This window comes from Scyliorhinus canicula, chromosome 7 (assembly GCF_902713615.1).
Source record: "Scyliorhinus canicula chromosome 7, sScyCan1.1, whole genome shotgun sequence".
NCBI classification, from domain to species: Eukaryota; Metazoa; Chordata; class Chondrichthyes; order Carcharhiniformes; family Scyliorhinidae; genus Scyliorhinus; species Scyliorhinus canicula.
This window is the reverse complement of record NC_052152.1, coordinates 195,838,897-195,856,960: the sequence shown is the minus strand read 5'-3', so window position 1 is coordinate 195,856,960 and position 18,064 is coordinate 195,838,897. Positions and strand designations below refer to the sequence as shown.

The window sequence follows — 18,064 nt, the reverse complement described above, 5'->3', positions numbered from 1 at the left end:
TCACGATTTACACACTAGCAGAGACCAGGAAACACCAAGAGTAATTAAACAGAGAGAGACACAAGTCTGTGCAGACTAGAAACCCAACATGGGGCCTCCTGCGGCATATGCTCGTTTTTTTTTCCCACAAGTATACTTTATCCATAAAATTTGTAAAGCGACATTACATGGGGCCTCACGGTAGCATGGTGGTTAGCATCAATGCTTCACAGCTCCAGGGTCCCAGGTTCGATTCCCGGCTGGGTCACTGTCTGTGTGGAGTCTGCACGTCCTCCCCGTGTGTGCGTGGGTTTCCTCCGGGTGCTCCGGTTTCCTCCCACAGTCCAAAGATGTGCGGGTTAGGTGGATTGGCCATGCTAAATTGTCCGTAGTGTAAGGTTAATGGGGGGATTGTTGGATTACGGGTATGCGGGTTACGTGGGTTTAAGTGGGGTGATCATTGCTCGGCACAACATCGAGGGCCGAAGGGCCTGTTCTGTGCTGTACTGTTCTATGTTCTATGTTCTATAACAGTTAAAATTTAACGTTATGTAAGGTGCAAAACAGATCAGTTTCTTTCAGTACAGTATGTGGCACTATTGTAAGCCTCATTACGCTTACAATGACAGATTATTTTACAATGTCAACTTTGTGTCAGCCAGGCAGCCCGAGGGGTTTTACATAATTCCCAGTACTTTGGTGTGCTTTAGGGGAGGGTCTGAGACTGTGGCCTTTCCCCGTTGAACCTTTGCAGCAACTGACCCTCAACATGTGGTCCAGGACCTTAGAATGTGCCTGTTTACAACACTAGGTGAATGTCGCCTCTTGCACTGGAAGTCCATGAAGTTTTGGGCAGACCAAAGAGGGTCGTGCACGGAATTTTCTTTTAGTATTACAGACGGCGGTGTTACTAACGGCAGTGTTTTTTTTAAATTTAGAGTACCCATTTCTCCAATTAAGAGGCAATTTAGCGTGGTCAATCCACCTACTCTGCACATCGTTGGGTTGTGGGGGCGAAACCTACCCAAACACGGGAAGAATGTGCAAACTACACACCGACAGTGACCCAGGGCCGGGATCGAACCTGGGACCTCGGCGCTGTGATGCAGCAGTGCTAACCACTGTGCTGCCCTGTTTTCCATGGAGCTGATGGTCCTCCAGCAGAACCCCTGGGAACAGCCCATAGAGCAGGAGTCTTGTGTACTGAGGTGCTTGGGAAGAATCTGTTCCCCACCACCTCCTCCCTCAAGAGTGGAGAGTGGCTGAGGTTCTGGGTGTGCGGGTGGGATCTAATGGCGAGTGTCCTTCTCACCACAAGATACCTAGGTATGGCACCAGGCCCTACTCTTGTCCATTATTCTATTGGAGGCATGTATGCGTTTTCTGCATATGTCCCTCAGAGCTCCCACCTTAAACATGCATCGCGCATGAGCTTTAACACAGCGAGATTACATATGATCGATTAACTGTGGTTTTTTTTTGCCGCGTTCCTAAGAGAGGTTGGAAAACAAGTGGAACCCTGTGATCCTTTCACGTTAATGAGGAAACATTTTTCACCCTCGTTGCTTAGCAGTTTGCAACACTGCAGGAGTGTGGGTTTCCTCCGGGTGCCCCAGTTTCCTCCCACAAGTCCCGAAAGGTGTGCTTGTCAGGTGAATTGGACATTCTGAATTCTCCCCTCCTGTGTACCTGAACAAGCGCCGGAGTGTGGCCACTAGGGGATTTTCACAGCAACTTCATTGCAGTGTCAGTGTAAGCCTACTTGACACAAATAAAGATTATTATTATAAAGAGAGAGTGAGTGTAGGTGCAGTATGTTAACTAACCCACATTGAATTGCTGCACATATGTGCGCCTGCCATATTGCCCGCTAACCCTCAACTGTTCCAGTCACATGAGCTGCGATTAGTCATTTTAATTGGGTGATTATTTAGTTAATGATCAGCCACGCCAGTAATCACAGTTGACAATTTATTTTAAAGTAGAAAAATATTTGTGTTCTTTCTCCCTCCAAACAATTAACATACATCTGAGAGACAGGCACACAAAGAGCCTCTCATTACGAAAACATTTAGGTCAGTAGTTTTAACAATGTTCGTTAGGCTAAGTGGCAATTAGTGGTCAGAGTTGCTGAACTGTTATTATCCACAAACGCTCGCACACTCTGTCCTACAGCTGCCTAGCTCACTCAAGTGGCCGCCCATTCTTCGTTCGAGTCCTGCATGGACATCGACATGGTGTCTAACTGTGGAGCACCTCATTGCCAGGCAAACCCTGTCTTCAACTAATGTACACTTGCTGGCGTCACTGGAGAGCAATCAATACTTTATTTTCTCTTTCCAGCCCAGAGCATATAAACCAATTATGTCGCTTCAATTGCTCCCTGGTTGAGTTCAGCTTATTTAATACTGAACCTGGAACTGTGCTTGCCTGCTTGTTGCGAGGGAGCTTTGAACATTTTTTTTGGCGTGCAATGATGCAACATTATATCTGTAAGACAACATTTGACAAAAATTAATGCCTCTCTTCCGAATGCTGCTGCTTGAAGCATCTGCCATCCAGGCTCTTGTCTTAGAAGACACTAATTGATAACAGAACTGTACGTCATGGTGCAGAAATTTTACTGTTTGTTCTTAAGATGCTACTGGCCCCGCGAAGGTGGGGGAGAGTGTCGGGGGCGTTTGGGTGGCAAGTGGGGGGGAGGCTTTCGCTTTTAGTGATTTATTTTAAATATAACTGAGTAGCATGTTTGGCCACGTTCAAAAACATTGGAAGTCAATCATGTAGCAGGGACTGGAGTGAAGTAGGCCAGACCACTTTGGATTGATATTTTTAAATTTGTGTATATGAAAGGATGCTTTTATCAGGGTTAGCTGATGATAGCCTCGGTGCATGGTGTCTTTTCTGAAGCATCTGTTCTGCACTCTCTTCCAGTACGGGGTGCACCTTTCACCATATTTATTCCCAATGTAAGACTTACAACCGACTTGCAATTGAAAATCGCCCAGCTAAGATCCCCCCCTCCCCTCCTCATGGCAACTCTGGTTAAATTGAACGACTGCCAGCATTGGCTTAAATTAATTAAAGTCAGTCCGTGTGGCTGAGTTGTGGTGGTGAATTTCCGCTTCTGGTTTAACTGTTCTGTCCTGGTTTTAACTGATTCATTCCTGCGTTAGTTGCTGGTGTTTACTGGACACACACATGCACGTGGAGCTGGTTGCTTAGCTACCACACCACAAGCGTATGACAGTAGCTGACATAATTCTAAATCCGAGGAGAAATTAATGGGCGTGACTACTGGAAAGAGCTACAAGCTGGAGTTGTCTCAGTCGCTGGATACAGGAGAGATGCATTGATCGCGCAAGGCTGCTTTTTCCTCTGGTTTTGCTGAACGCACTTAAGTTATTTCCTGAGGGGCGGCATGTGGCGCAGTGGTTAACACTGGGACTGCGGCGCTGAGGACCCGGTTTCGAATCCCGGCCTTGGATCACTGTCCGTATGGAGTTTGCATATTCTCCCCATGTCTGTGTGGGCTTCACCTTCAGAACCCAAAGATGTGCAGGTTAGGTGGATTGGCCACGCTAAATTGTGACTAAAATTGGAGAAAAAAAATAATTGGGTACTCTAAGTTTATTTTTTAATAGTGATTTCCTGAGAATTTGGTAACTCAGATTGGCGCAAGATGATTTAAATTGACATTCCTCCTTACCTATTGTTTCTTATATTCCCCTCCTCTGTTCGCCTCCTGGTTTCTTCCTTCCGATGGTGCTGGTTCATGCAAGGCTGCCATTGCACATGCCCCAGGGTCCCTGGACACTTTGTAGTTTAGCTGGCTGTGTGGACAGTCTTGGAAGGTACAAACCAACATGGGTGCACTGGCAGATTCACTGGAAAGCAACAATCACTACTTGAATGTATATTGCACCCTTAATGTACTGAACCTGACCCTTCCGGTGATGTCATGTAAAGCAAGACGCACACAAAGTGGCCCCCGGCAAGGTCTTTGTGTTTGATCCCTTTTGATGCGACCATCAATTCACTCAAAGACACAAGTAGAAGTGAACTGACGTTTTAATCAGCTTAGAATAGTGCCTGCCTGCGACTGGTACAATACTGTGACCTGCCTACAGGTCAACTGCTCTTTATACTTCCTTTCAAGGGGAGGAGCCGTGGGTGGAGCCCATACATGCCCCAACATATCCCCCTGTGGGTGAAGCCACACAATGGCCCATAGGTGGAGCCCACAATGTCAACAACATAACATAGTTGTAACACAATGGCAGAACATGATACTAATACACGGGTGAATTACTCGTACTATACATTCACCACACCTTTTACCCTTTTTTCTCGGTGGGCTTTGGTGCCCATGCCCAGTGAGTTGAGTAGGTGACTCTTCCCCGATGATGGAATGTCAAAATTGACGGCAAAGACACCCAATATTAAGAAGGCTCCGGAGGGAAGAGTGGAAATAATGGAGGGGGGAGGGGTCAACTAACAGTTACCAGGGGAGTTTCTTTGTCACCCTGGGGGTGGGGCTGGTGGCCATCCTCGATGGGTTTGGGACCCTGGAATTTGGGTAAGGATATTGCACTACAGTGCAAATGGCTGACTCGAGGGTGAAGGGGGTGGGGGTTAGAGATCCCCAATGAGGTTGTCTACCTGGAACACACAGGGCGTTCGGCATCCTGTGATGAGGGCAAGGGATTTTTAACCCATTTAAAGACACTTTAACCCATTTAGCACTGCTGCCTCATGGCGCCGAGGACCCAGGTTCGATCCCGGCTCTGGGTCACTGTCCGTGTGGAGTTTGCACATTCTCCCCGTGCCTGCATGGGTCTCACCCCCACAACCCAAAATATGTGCAGGCTAGGTGAATTGGCCACGCTAAATTGCCTCTTAATTGGAAAAAAAAGAAAGCAGCCGTCCACCGTGAGGCAGTTACTTTAATGTAGATCTCACACCGGCGGTGGGGCCAGAACCGGAGACATTCGTGTCTCTGGATGCCAAAAAAGCATTCGATAGCATCGAATGGTGCTATTTGTTCACGGTTCTGGGGAACTTTGGGATTGGGACGGGTTGCATCGCGGGTTCAGCAGTTATATGAAGCACCGGCTGCTAGTGTTCAAATGAACACCATGAACCGGGGGTCGTTCAGGCTGCACAGGGGGCGAGGCAGGGATGTCCCATGTCTCCTCTGTTGTTCACATTGGTGATCAACTTGTTGGCAATTACTTTGAGGGCCACGGATGAGTGAAGAGGAATTGTGAGGGATGGAATAGAACATAAGGTGCCCCTATACGCAGACGATGTGTTACTGTACATAAGGGATCCAGGCCAGCTATGGGGCAGATAATGAGGATACTGAAGAGGTTTGTTTCCTTTTCAAGATTTTGGGAAGAGTGAATGTTTTGTGGTTAGCCCCCTGAGGGGAAGGGGAGGTGATGCTGGGTTGAGGGGATTGCCATTCGTCTGGCGGGTACCAGTTTTCGGTGTTTGGGGGTCCAGGACTGGGCACGACTTCGCAAATTGAATTTTACAAGCTTGGGGAGCAGAGATAGAGCAGACTTGCAGAAGTGGGACAGCCTTCCACTGTCACAGGCGGGCCGAGTGCAATCTATTACGGTGAATATTTTGGCGGCACGGTGGCATATTGCAGTGTTTTTCGGTGTTTTTTTCCGGGGACCCATTTTTACCAACCAGCCAACCTTCGCGGCCCACGCCGGCCGAACTTCGTGACCCACGCCGGCCGGCCTTTGTGAACCACGCCAGCCGATCTTCTCGACCCACCATTTTCTCTTACCATACTTGCTGCTGACAAAATGGAGGAATCGCGATCGCGCCCAAAGCACATGACGTCGCCGTTTGGGGGTGTGGTGAATGTAATATAGATGTATATATGTTAATTCACACTGTCATTGTAAGCGCACTAGCGCCATCCTACCACTAGGGGGAGTAGCGCTGGGAACACTCAGGAACTTGTACTGGCTCCACCCTTGGCCCCGCCCATGACTCCTCCCCCTAGTGCAGCTGTATAAATACCCTTGTCCAGAGTCAGCCTGGGTCACTACGAGTTCATCAACGGGTAACAGGCTGGCTCTGAAGTAAGTCGATTAAAGCCTAGATTCACATCGGAAACACGTGTCTGGTGAATTGATGGTTCCATCGGGGGGGGGGGGGGCGGGGGGGGCGTGATCTGCTCTATGCCTCCCTTCAGGCAGGAACATTACAGTGCATTTTTAAAAACATCTCCCCCTGCTTCTCAGTTTGCGCAAACCTACCTTGGCTAATAAATGGAAGGGTTCCAGATGCCTTCTTAACCACCTTAGCAACCCGCCCTGCTACCTTCAGGAATCTGTGGACATTCACTCCAAGGTCCCTCCCTTCCTCTACACTTCTCAGTATCCTCCCATTTATTGTGCAATTCTTTGCCTTGTTTGACCTCCCCAAATGCATCACCTCACACTTCCCGGGGTTGTAATCCATTTGCTGCTTTTGTGTCCACCTGGCCAGACCAGAAGCTGCTGCATATTTAGAAAGACATGAAGGATAAAGTATTTGTTCCTGTATCAATTTTCATTTCATTCAATTCCAAGGTGTGGGCTGGTTGGCTGGCCAGAATGTTCTTATATTTCTCCACTTGTTTTCTCTCCTGTATGAATCGTGCCTTATGCTCAATTGTGTTCCGAACGAAGCAAAAATATGGACATGGGCTGGTTGGCTGAATGTGGTGATATATTCAAAGTAATTCAGTGTAACACAGGATTTGGCTACTTCGGTGCTGGTAGCTCAGTCGATTTTGGGATCAGAAATGGAAAAGAAGTTAATAACAGAATTAGAAAAAAAGTACCTTCGCATTTTGGCTGAAATCTTGCCTTTAAATGCTGGCTGATCAGGTTTCCTTATTGGAACTTATGGAACCATGCAGTTCTGCGCATGCGCACCGATGAGCGGACGCACATGTGCAGCGAGCCCGCATTTTTGTATCCAGTCGCGGCTGTCATTTTGAAGTCCGCTCGCAGGCGGCACAGTTAAAAGCCGGCTGTTGCGCGCGGATTTGCGCAATCGGGAGCGCCGCGATGGACAGCTCCGCGACCCTCCCGACACCCGCCCGCGGGTCGCGACCCCGACTTTGAAAATGCCTGGCATAATGGTTAGCACTGTTGCTTCACGGCGCCGAGGTCCCAGGTTCGATCCAGGCCCTGGGTCACTGTCCGTGTGGAGTTTGCACATTCTCCGCGTGTCTGTGTGGGTTTCGCCCCCACAACCCAAAGACGTGCAGGTTAGGTGGATTGGCCACGCTAAAGTGCCCCTTAATTGGAAAAAAATAGAATTGGGTACTCCAAATTCTTTTTTTTTAAAAAGATGAATATTTTGCTGCGATTTGTGTTCTTATTTCAATGCCTCCCAGTTTTTCTGCGAAAGCTATTTCTTCGGGAGATGGAGTGGTTCAAAATGGGTTTCATAGGGGCGGGGAGTACTCCTTGGAGGGCGCTGCCAATTTTGCCGCATTATTATTGGGCAGCCAATGCAGAGAAGGTATTGGGGTGGTTTGGGGACCCGGACGTTAGTTGGGTACAGATGAAGTTGGGGTCATGCAAAGGGACAGGTCTGAAGGCGCTAGTGATGGTACCTTTACCATTTTCTCCAGCAAAGTATTCTGTGAAATCGGTGGTGGTCTCCACGTTACAAATATTTACATAGAATTTACAGTGCAGAAGGAGGCCATTCGGCCCATCGAGTCTGCACCGGCTCCCGGAAAGAGCACCCTACCCAAGGTTAACACCTCCACCCTATCTCCATAACCCAGCAACCCCACCCAACACTAAGGGCAATTGTGGACACTAAGGGGAATTTATCACGGCCAATCCACCTAACCTGCACATCTTTTGACTGTGGAAGGAAACCGGAGCACCCGGAAGAAACCCACGCACACACGGGGAGGATGTGCAGACTCCGCACAGACAGTGACCCAAGCCGGAATCGAACCTGGGACCCTGGAGCTGTGAAGCGATTGTGCTATCCACAATGGTGGCAACCCCGTCAGCATTTTAAGCTGAGGGCGGTGTCAAGGTGGGCCCCAATCTGCAGCAACCGTTTGTTTTGAGCCAGGGAAATTGGATGTTACATTCAGGGGGTGGAAAGTTTGGGGGCTGGAGAGGGTGAGGGATGTGTTTTTGGAGTGGTGTTTTGCGAGTTGGGAGGAGTTGAAGGAGAAAGCAGGGCTTGGGGGACCGGACATGTTCCGATATCTCCAGGTGCTGGACTTTGTTCGGTGGGCATTTCCGACTTTCCCGGAGGCACCGTCGTCTATCTTGCTGGAAAGGATACTCTCGTGTGCGGGGTCAGAGGAGGGCCGCACGTCCGGGGTATATGGACGGATCAGGTGGGAAGAGCAGGTTTCGGTGGATGAGGTGAAGGCCGAGGATGAAAAAATGAAAATGAAAATCGCTTGTTGTCACGAGTAGGTTTCAATGAAGTTACTGTGAAAAGCCCCTAATTGCCACATTCCGGCGCCTGTTCGGGGAGCCTGGTATGGGAATTGAACCGTGCTGCTGGCCTGCCGTGGTCTACTTTAAAAGCCAGCGATTTGGCCCAGTACCAGCCCCTGACAAGTGTGAGTGTGAATGGTACTCGAGAGGGCCTGCTCATCACACGCACATGTCCTGGCCCTGTCCCAAGCGGGTGGGTTTTTGGCGGTCCTTTATCAGCACCTTATCGGTAATCCTGAATGTTGACTTAGAGCCCTGCCCGTTCGTTGCCGTATTTGGGGTGTCGGATCCACAGGAGTTGAGGATGGGGGCAGATGCTTTGGCATTCGCACCGCTGTTGCCACGGCGATGTATATTGCTGAGCTGGAGGCCGCCCAGTGTAGCAGTATGGCCGGGTGAATTGATGGTATTCTTGTACCACACGATGGTCAAGTTCACGGTGAGGGCGGGTGGCGGGGGGGGGGGGGTCTATCGATTGATCCTATCATCGATAGCGGCTGTTTATCTTGCACTTTCAGGCTCTAGTCACTGTTAGCTGTTAGTGGGGGTGAGGGGAGGGAGGTTGGTGGGGGGGAGGAGGATTGTTTGGTTTGCATTTTTATTATTGGGGTTCAAAGAACAAGGAAAAGTGCAGCACAGGAACAGGCCCTCCAAGCCTGCACCGATCATGCTGCCTGTCTAAACTAAAATCGGCTACACTCCCGGGGTCTGTATCCCTCTATTCCCATCCTATTCATGTATTTATCAAGATATCCCTTAAACGTCACTATCGTCCCTGCTTCCACCACCTCCTCCGGCAGCGAGTTCCGGGCACCCACTACCCTCTGTGTAAAAAAAAAACTTACCTCCCACATCTCCTCTAAACCCTGCCCCTCGCACCTTAAACCTATGCAAAGATTCATGTTACTGTTGTTTGGAATTTTTAACATATGGGTTGGTGCAGTTTGGTTTTATAATTTTTTTAAATATAAAATGGTAAAAGTTTTAATGAAAACATATTTTTTAAAAAGGTAATGAAAACTATACACTTCACGGGAGATTATCAATGAGCTCACAGGGAGATATTGAGACGGGTGACTAGAAGCTTAGTCGGAGAGGTGGGATTTAAGGAGAGTTGGCGAGAGAGGTGGGGAGGCAAAAAAAGTTTCGAAGGAATTTGGGCCGAGAGAACTGAAGGCAAGTGCAAGAGGCTGGAGACAGTCGGGAGCTGTCATTACCTCACTGTCGTCCTGGGAGCTGACACTGGGTTGGTACCTCAATGCTGCCCCTACTGGCACAGCTTGGGCATCGCAAACTGGATTTCGAATGTAGGCCCTCCTGGGCCTGTAAAATTCAGTAAGAATTTGCCATCGGAACCATCAGTGGAATTTGTGGCCCGTACTCCCCAACGGGCTGTCGGTTTTAGTGTTTTCAATGTCAGATAGTCTCTTGTGATTGCCATTACCAGTCTGCCCCTTAAACAAATTTTACACAAACCATTACAAGGGGACATAGATTTAAGGTGAATGGTGGAAGATATAGGGGGGATGTCAGAAGTAGGTTCTTTACCCAGGGAGTAGTGGGGGCATGGAATGCACTGCCTGTGGAAGTAGTTGTGTCGGAAACATTAGGGACCTTCAAGCGGCTATTGGATAGGTACATGGATTACGGTAGAATGATGGGGTGTAGATTAATTTGTTCTTAATCTAGGACAAAGATTCGGCACATTGTTGGCCGAAGGGCCTGTTCTGTGCTTTATTTTTCTATGTTCTATGTAACAACCCAGAGTACCTCCTCATTCCAATACTTAGCTAAATGATCGCATGACCTGGGGGTGATAACATAGAACTCTCACAAAATAGACCTGTGCTGATCTCGGAGACGGAGGGTGGGATTTTCTGGTCCTGCCAGTGGTGGGCATCGTCAGGGATGGGACAGAAAAATTTGGGGAGCGCCCAAATGCCAATTCCCATCCCACCCGCGGCAATGCCCACTGCTGGCATGACTGGAAAATCCCTGTCATAATCTGTCCTCTTTTCAAAACATTTTGACCGAATAAGCATTCTGCTCAGCTTCAGTTTGTCAATGATTTATGCATGCATCGATTAACAGTATTTATTTCTCACGCTAAGAACATCCTATTTTTCTACTCTCTGTGGTTATATTAAAAAATGAAGGGACAACTTATTATCTTAAAACAATGTGGACCCACTTTTCTGACTGAAACGTTCACAGGAAAGGTAATTCTAATCTGTCATTTTGCTTCCTGTTGACAAGTTCACTCAACGTTGTCCCCAAGAACCGTGTGTAACCATGTTACTTCGGAAGTTCAAAACTAAGGGGCAAAATTATAAGAGAGTCACTAAATATCCAACAAAGTCTTTGGAATCGTCTTGACGCAGAGAGTGGTTAGGATATGAAACTTGGAAACCCTTCGAATAATTGAGGTGAATGGCATTTATGGGGATACTGGGGGGCGGGATTTACCGACTGCCCCGCCACATGGTTTTCCGGCGGCAGAGGCGGCCTACCATTCCCGCCGTTGTCAACAGGATTTCCCGTTGGCTGCACCCTCGTTGCCAGGAAACCGTGCGCCGGCTAGCGACCCGAATTTCTCGCCGGCTAGAAAAGCCGGGAAATCCCGCCCAGGATTTTTATTCTTTCACGGGACGTGAGCATCATTGGCAAGGTCAGCATCCGTTCTCCGTCCCTGATTTCCCTTGAACTGAGTGGCTTGCTCGGCCATTTCAGAGGGGCAGTTGAGCGTCAACCGCAATGTTGTGGATCTGGAGTCACATGGTAGGTGTGATGAATGAGATTCACACGGTATTATAAGTTACCAATGTCACTCTGTTCCCAGTATATATATGTACCGATATTGTAAGTGCAGTTGCACTCCCTGACCACCAGGGGGAGTAGCTCTGGGAGTACTCGAGAGTTTGTACTGGGCTCCCCCCTTGGCTCCGCCCAGAACTCCTCCCCCTGGAGCTGTTGTACAAAGATCCGTGCCACAGAGTCAGCCAGCCAGTTCACCGAAAGTTCAACGGCTAACAGGCTGGCTCTGTTGTAAGTATATTAAAACCGCTATTCTAATCCTACAAGCACGTGTCCGTAGAATTGATGGTTCCATCAGTAGGCCAGACCAAATAAGGACGACAGATTTTCTGCCGTATAAGGCGTTAGTGAACCAGATGGGTTCTTACAACAATCGATGATAGTTTCATGGTCACCATTAGATTAGCTTTTACTTCCAGATATGTTAATTGAATTTAAATTCCACCAGCTGCCATGCTGGGGTTTGAACCGTGTCCTCCAGGTCTGGACCTCTGGATCACTCATCCAGTGACATTCCAATTCACCACCGACTCTTCCAAACACTTAGAAGAGAGAGGGAGAGAAGAATATGCTGATAATGCTGGACGAAGACTGGTGGGAGGAGGTTTGTGTAAAGCAGAAACACCAGCGCAAACCTAATGGGTGAAATGGCCTGTTTCTGTGTGGTAAATGTTATGTAATACGATTTAGATCATGGGGATTAGATATTTTACCAGTATTATGTGAAAGGAGGTGATCCTCAATAAATGCCTAAGATATGTATCAATTTTCCTGGAACTGCTATGGGCACCCGAAGCTTTGACTCGTCACAAACCCTTACTTTGTTTATTTGCAAAGCACCTCAGGATTTTCTTTAATTAAGGAAACTTACCTTGCGTTCATTGTTGGATTTAATAGTGATTAAGTGAGACACCTAGCTCTCCCACAGGTCAAAACATCATGGAAGGTCTATTGCTTATGTGCAGCTCCAGGGGGAGTGTCTCTTGCCTTTTCTCCATGTCGCGTGTTCAGTGAATTTGTCAACTGTATTTTAAAAATCAGAATCGGCTTCCCTGTGAAAGGTCAATCCAGAGGAAGGTGGGTCAGGTGGAAAGGGTGAACCTGAGCCATTCTTGCTTCTGACCTTGCACCAAGTTAGAGTAGCACCTGTGAAAAGAGGAGGAGAAGGCCGTCTTTCAAATTTTCATTTAGACAGGGATAATTGGTTAACTGAACTGTGGCCCTCAAGACTTGGACTCAAAATGTTTGGATTCACAAGAGGCTAAGATGGCACGGATTGAGGAAGGCCAGTCTATCCACACTCGTCCATTCCCGCACTCGTCCATTCCCGCACTCGTCCATTCCCGCACTCGTCCATTCCTGCACTCGTCCATTCCCGCACTCGTCCATTCCCGCACCCGTCCATTCCCGCACCCGTCCATTCCCGCACTCGTCCATTCCTAAGCATCCTCCAATTATACTCTGAATTAAAGTATCGCACAGATCAGAAATAATTCGATGGTTTTACCTCCGTTATTTTATCTGGAAGGCTACTCCTTGGTTATATTACTTTCTGTGCAATGATTAAGCCTAAAACCTGCCTGTTGAACCCTGCATCCCAGTGGTTAGCGCTGTTGCTTCACAGCGCCAAGGGCCGGGTTCGATTCCCGGCTTGGGTCACTGTATGTGTGGAGTCTGCACGTTCTCCCTGTTTCTGCTTGGGTTTCCTCCGGGTGCTCCGGTTTCCTCCCACAAGTCCCGAAAGACTGTTAGGTGAATTGGACACCTGAATTATCTCCCTCATCGTACCCGAACAGGCGCTGGAGTGTGGCGACTTGGGGCTTTTCACAGTAACTTCATTGCAGTGTTAATGTAAGCCTACTTGTGGCAATAATAAAGATTATTATTACCATCCTACTGCTCTAATGCAATTTGAACATTTACCATTTCCTACAACTCCATAAAGTTGCCTCCCAGTTCTTTTCTTTTGAAGCTGAATTGCTGATTGGTCAGTCCTCGGCAGGAATATGGGAGTTTCATTCTTGCAAATTAGGCCAAGGTCTTTGAAATGGCGCATAGAACCAGAGAATAAGAGACTACAGTTACAAAGAGAGTCTGGTGAAGCTGTGATTCTTCTCCTTGCTGCAGAGGAGGCTAAGGGGACTTTGAGTAGAGTGTTCAAAACCCTGCATGGTTTTGACAGGAGTTAAAAAGGAGAAAATGTTTCCGGTGGCCGAAGAGTCGGTTTTGATTTTGGGCAATTAGCAAAAGAACCAGAGGCAATAAGAGAAAACACCTTTGTTTACAAGGTGATCCAGAATGTGCTGTCTGAGAGAGGGGAATGGAAGGAGATAGATTTGATAGAATCTTTCAAAAGGAAATTGGACAAATACTTGAAGGGTGAAACCTGACAGGGCTACGGGGAAAGTGCAGAGTAGTGGAAACTGGATAAGGTCCACCAGAAATCTTGCACGATATGACGGGCTGAATGTTTTCCCTTGGTGCCGCTTCATTCGATATGATCCATCTTTTTTTTTTAATAGGGAAAAGTTAGCCCCAGAGTAGGGCCATGCTCTGTGAGTAATTGTAATGTTTTTATTCCAGTGAACCTCTTCCTGAAAAACAATGTGAATCCAGATCTGTGCAATGAAGACGGACTCACAGCATTACATCAGGTATGGAGCAGTCTTCTGATTCTTGTGTACAAAATCAGAAATAAATTGTGCGGTGCCGGTTGGAGAAACAGAAAACCTTTGCAGCTCCTTGTTGAATCCGGTGTCCGTGAGGGAAAAATAATTATATAAACGCTTGTACTTGTTTGTAACAGAGTCTCTCACACAAGAAGCTCTAATCAGCCAGAAAGCCAAGCAAGCTCTCCCGCCCAGTCTGTTCCAAGTTCTCCCTGTGTCTGCACGTTCTCCCCGTGTGTGCGTGGGTTTCCTCTGGGTGCTCTAGTTTTCTCCCACAGTCCAAAGATGTGCAGGTTAGGTGGATTGGCCATGTTAAATTGCCCCTTAGTGCCCAAAAAGGTTAGGTGGGGTTACTGGATTATGGGGATAGGGTGAAGGTAGGGTGCTCTTTCCAAGGGCTGGTGCAGACTCGAAGGGCTGAATAGCCTCCTTCTGCACTGTGAATTCTATGTTTCTCAGCTAGGCTGAAGATTCGTTCTGCAGAAAGCTAGCACTATTATGGCATCTTGCGTCCATATAGATATACATTTCTAGCATGACTGACTGCATACTGTTCCGGAGCAATCAGCTGTAGTGCTCATGCTAACAATCTGACTTAGATTAACCAGCCAGCAAAGACGAAGGATTGAATATATGGGACCATTGTGCCTCGTGCAGTTCAGTTACACATCACTTCTAACCAAAGGTGATATCAGGACAACAGAAAATTTAACACTTACGTTTATCATTGCTTAATAAATAGCACAATAAAAATGCTGTTAGAAAGATATATGTTATTTTTTATAGAATTGATATAATTACTTGTTCACAACCTTAGGATGTCCCAAAGGATTTCCTATCGAATGAAGCACTTCTGAAACTTACTGGAGTAGTGCAGAAAACATGGTAGATGCACAGTAAGATTTCTTAAATTGAAATGCAGTAAATGAGCAGGCAATTTGGTTTCCAGGTGTGACTGAGGGGTAAATGTTCGCCAGAACATTGGGGAGAACTTCCCTAATCTTTTTCAAAATTAGTTGCTGTGGGACTTTTTATGACCGCCTGACTTTGGCTCAATGTATCCTCTGAGAGCCCGCACCTCTGACAGTGCAGCATTCCCTCAGTACTCGATTGGAGCATCAGCTTGGACCATGTGCTCGAGTCTCTGAAGTGGAACCTGGACCCAAGACTTTCTGGCTCTGAGGTGGGAGCAGTGAAGCCCAGCTGCCACCCAAGTGGTGAGTCGTTAGCTATGAGCTGGGTTGCTGATGGGTGAGGAGCTCTTTGACAGGAGAGTGCAGGGAAGTTTGTTCAGTTTTGTTTCTAGGTCCGCATTTATTGCCCTTAATCAGAGGGCATTTAAGAGTTAACCACATTGCTGTGAGCCTGGAGTCACATGTAGGCCAGACCAGGTAAGGGTGGCAGATTTCCTTCCCTCAAGGGCATTAATGAGCCGGGTGGGTTTTTACAACATTCAACAGTGCTTTCTTGTTAGATTTTCATTTGTCATGGTGGGATTCAATCCCAGGTTCCAGACCATTAACCTGGGTGTCTAGATTACCAGTCCAGTGACATTACCACTATGCCACCACCTTTTCCACAAGACTAAGGCAACAAACGTCCATTGGATGATTGAGAAGAAACTAATGCTGTGACCATGGGTGCGTGCCTGCACCATGTATTGCCTCTGTGCAGTGGTACAACTCCGGTTTGTACCTATTATTCGACACCCCCTTGAAGACAATCCTGAAAAAGTGCATCCTTATCCAAGCTCCTGTTGCAATATCTCCTTGATTGCAGTTGAGGCGGTTAGGGATGTTTTACTAGAGTATCCACAGTGAGACGTGTTTACAACACCAGGTTAAAGTCCAACAGATCTATTTGGAATCACAAGCTTTCGGAGCGTAGCTCCTTCATCAGGTGACTCATGGACTTATGCAACTTAATTGTCGGTATGGACCAGTTGGGCTGAATGGCTTGCATCAGTGGTGTGCACGCAGTATAATTCAACGATGAAATACATCCAATCCATTATTTTGATTCTCTGATCAGGAAGAATATTCTACCCTCATCCGCGCAGCTGAGATCTGCAAATTCCTGCAAATCAATGGCCCAGGCCTGCGTCTCTGACGCACTCAGAAACGGCCCACTGGAACGCTGGCAGTGCTGAATCATGGTGCCTCTTTAAAGAGAATAAAGAGTCGACAGTAACCAGGAAATACTTCAATGATCTCAGAGCAGCAGCAAAGATGAAAGCATTTCCCTTGCAGCTTGTTCTTTTATTAGCCCGTCTCTTCCTTTTTGATGTACACAATTCAGCTTGTCAGATGAATCGCTGCTAAATCTAGCAGATGTGCTTGGCTGTAACTCACAAGAGCTCATAGACCTGCCCTCACAATAGAAGCAGCCTCATCCCCTCTATGGGCACAAGCCATAGCTAGGTGTTTGGGATCAGATTGAAGGCCAAAGTTAAAAGAACGGAGGCGTGTCTCAGGGCGCGATCGGCCACATTTCATTTTGTTTTTGGAGGAAATGCCACATCCCCAGCCCCGGGCCATCATCCTCAGGACTTTTTGTGGATTTGGGAATGCCACATGTGCAAGATGCAACCCTGCCCCTACTGCTGACAAATTCCTATTTTAAGTGGGGGGGGGGGGGGGGGGATCGGATTTCCTCCTGCATACCATGTCCACTTGGTGGTGCAGGGATATGGAAGCCCAACAAAAATATGCCAGGTTTGAGAATCTATGAGAAAAGAGGCACGCCTGTTGAAGAGTCTCAAACATTCTGAAAGGTAAGTGTACAGTGTTTTCACACCTTCAATCGGCATTATTAGGTGATTTCGCATAATGTAAATGTCTATTTGATGCAGTGATTTATCATAGTGATCCGTCCTGCAAACGTAAGTTGACCCTTAGCAGGACCAGCCTAATATATTTGTTCACATGCATTGCAGTACTTTTTCAATGGAGAAACCATAATGCAGCGAAAAATGTTACAAAATGACCTTTCAACTTGTGCTGTCATCTTTTCTACTGCAATTTAAATGGCATTTGCTGATATATACAAACCTGGTTTTAATACTTGAAAAATGTCTAACTACCTCCTCCCTAACATTGTTGAAAAGTGCTGTTTTGAAATTTAAATGACCATCTTCAGTTCTTTCCTTCCCATGGTGTATTCTTTCATTTGGACAGCTGTGGCCATTACCAATGCTTGGCTAGTTTCAAGTGTTCACAGGTTTCAGCCAATTAGGTGTTCCATTCACCTGAGAATGAATATGTGTCAAGAGGTTTCCCCTTTGATGTGTGGTTTCTGGTTTGTTGTCAAGCTAATAGGATTACAAGCATTATAACATTTTTTTTTCTCTTGGTGGAGGCAGTTGCTTCAGTATCAATGATATGAAGGCTGTTATTAGATGGTGAGTGCTTCCCCAGAGAGATATAAAATATTTTCTTGACATTGCATAGAAATAGATGTTTGTATGTATTCATAATGGATGAGTGGCAATGGACCATACATGGGGACATAGAGGTGGCATGGATGATCCGAGAGGGCATGGAGAATACATTGGGGCATGGAGATGACATGTGTGATCTTGGGGGACATGGAGGATACATGGGGTCTTGAAGGGGCAGATGATCTAGGGGGCATGAGCAGGCATGCGAGTGGGTGGGGGAGTGAGGGCGGTGATGGGTGGGGTTTAAGGAGTTTTTAAACACTTCCGGGAGCTGAGGTACATTATTGGAGAACCAAGGTGGACCTTATAACTGGCCTGCATCTTCACCAATGCTCCTCATGCATTACAGCACGACGTACAAACTTTACTGTGAACTCTATCCCATTGGGAAAAGACACAAATGGCGTGTGAAGTCCCACGTGGGTTGGATGTGCTGTTTGTGAGTCACAAAAGTACGCAGGTTAAGTTTTCTCTAACCCAGAGGAAGATTCGGCCTTGGGTGCCCACCATAAAGCAAGGCATGTAACTGTATGATTTCAATAAGAAACGTAATCTAATCTTTTAATTTGCTCATCATGCCGGCGGCAACCTATGAAGCGATAAGTCACTTATAATATTACCATTGATCCAACCACAGAGGCATGTGATCAGAATCTAGACTAACTTGTTCT

The 18,064-nt window shown here is 47.2% G+C and overlaps 1 protein-coding gene across 2 annotated transcripts in view; it reads left to right on the top strand.

Annotated features, from left to right (window-relative positions):
- Window positions 1-18,064, top strand: part of ppp1r16b (protein phosphatase 1, regulatory subunit 16B) — a 217,541-nt gene that overhangs the window by 124,268 nt on the left and 75,209 nt on the right. For both annotated transcript variants that reach the window (XM_038803595.1, XM_038803596.1), the window contains exon 3: window positions 13,869-13,939. In XM_038803595.1, coding sequence (XP_038659523.1) covers window positions 13,869-13,939 — 71 coding nt within the window. The remainder of the gene's footprint in view (window positions 1-13,868; window positions 13,940-18,064) is intronic.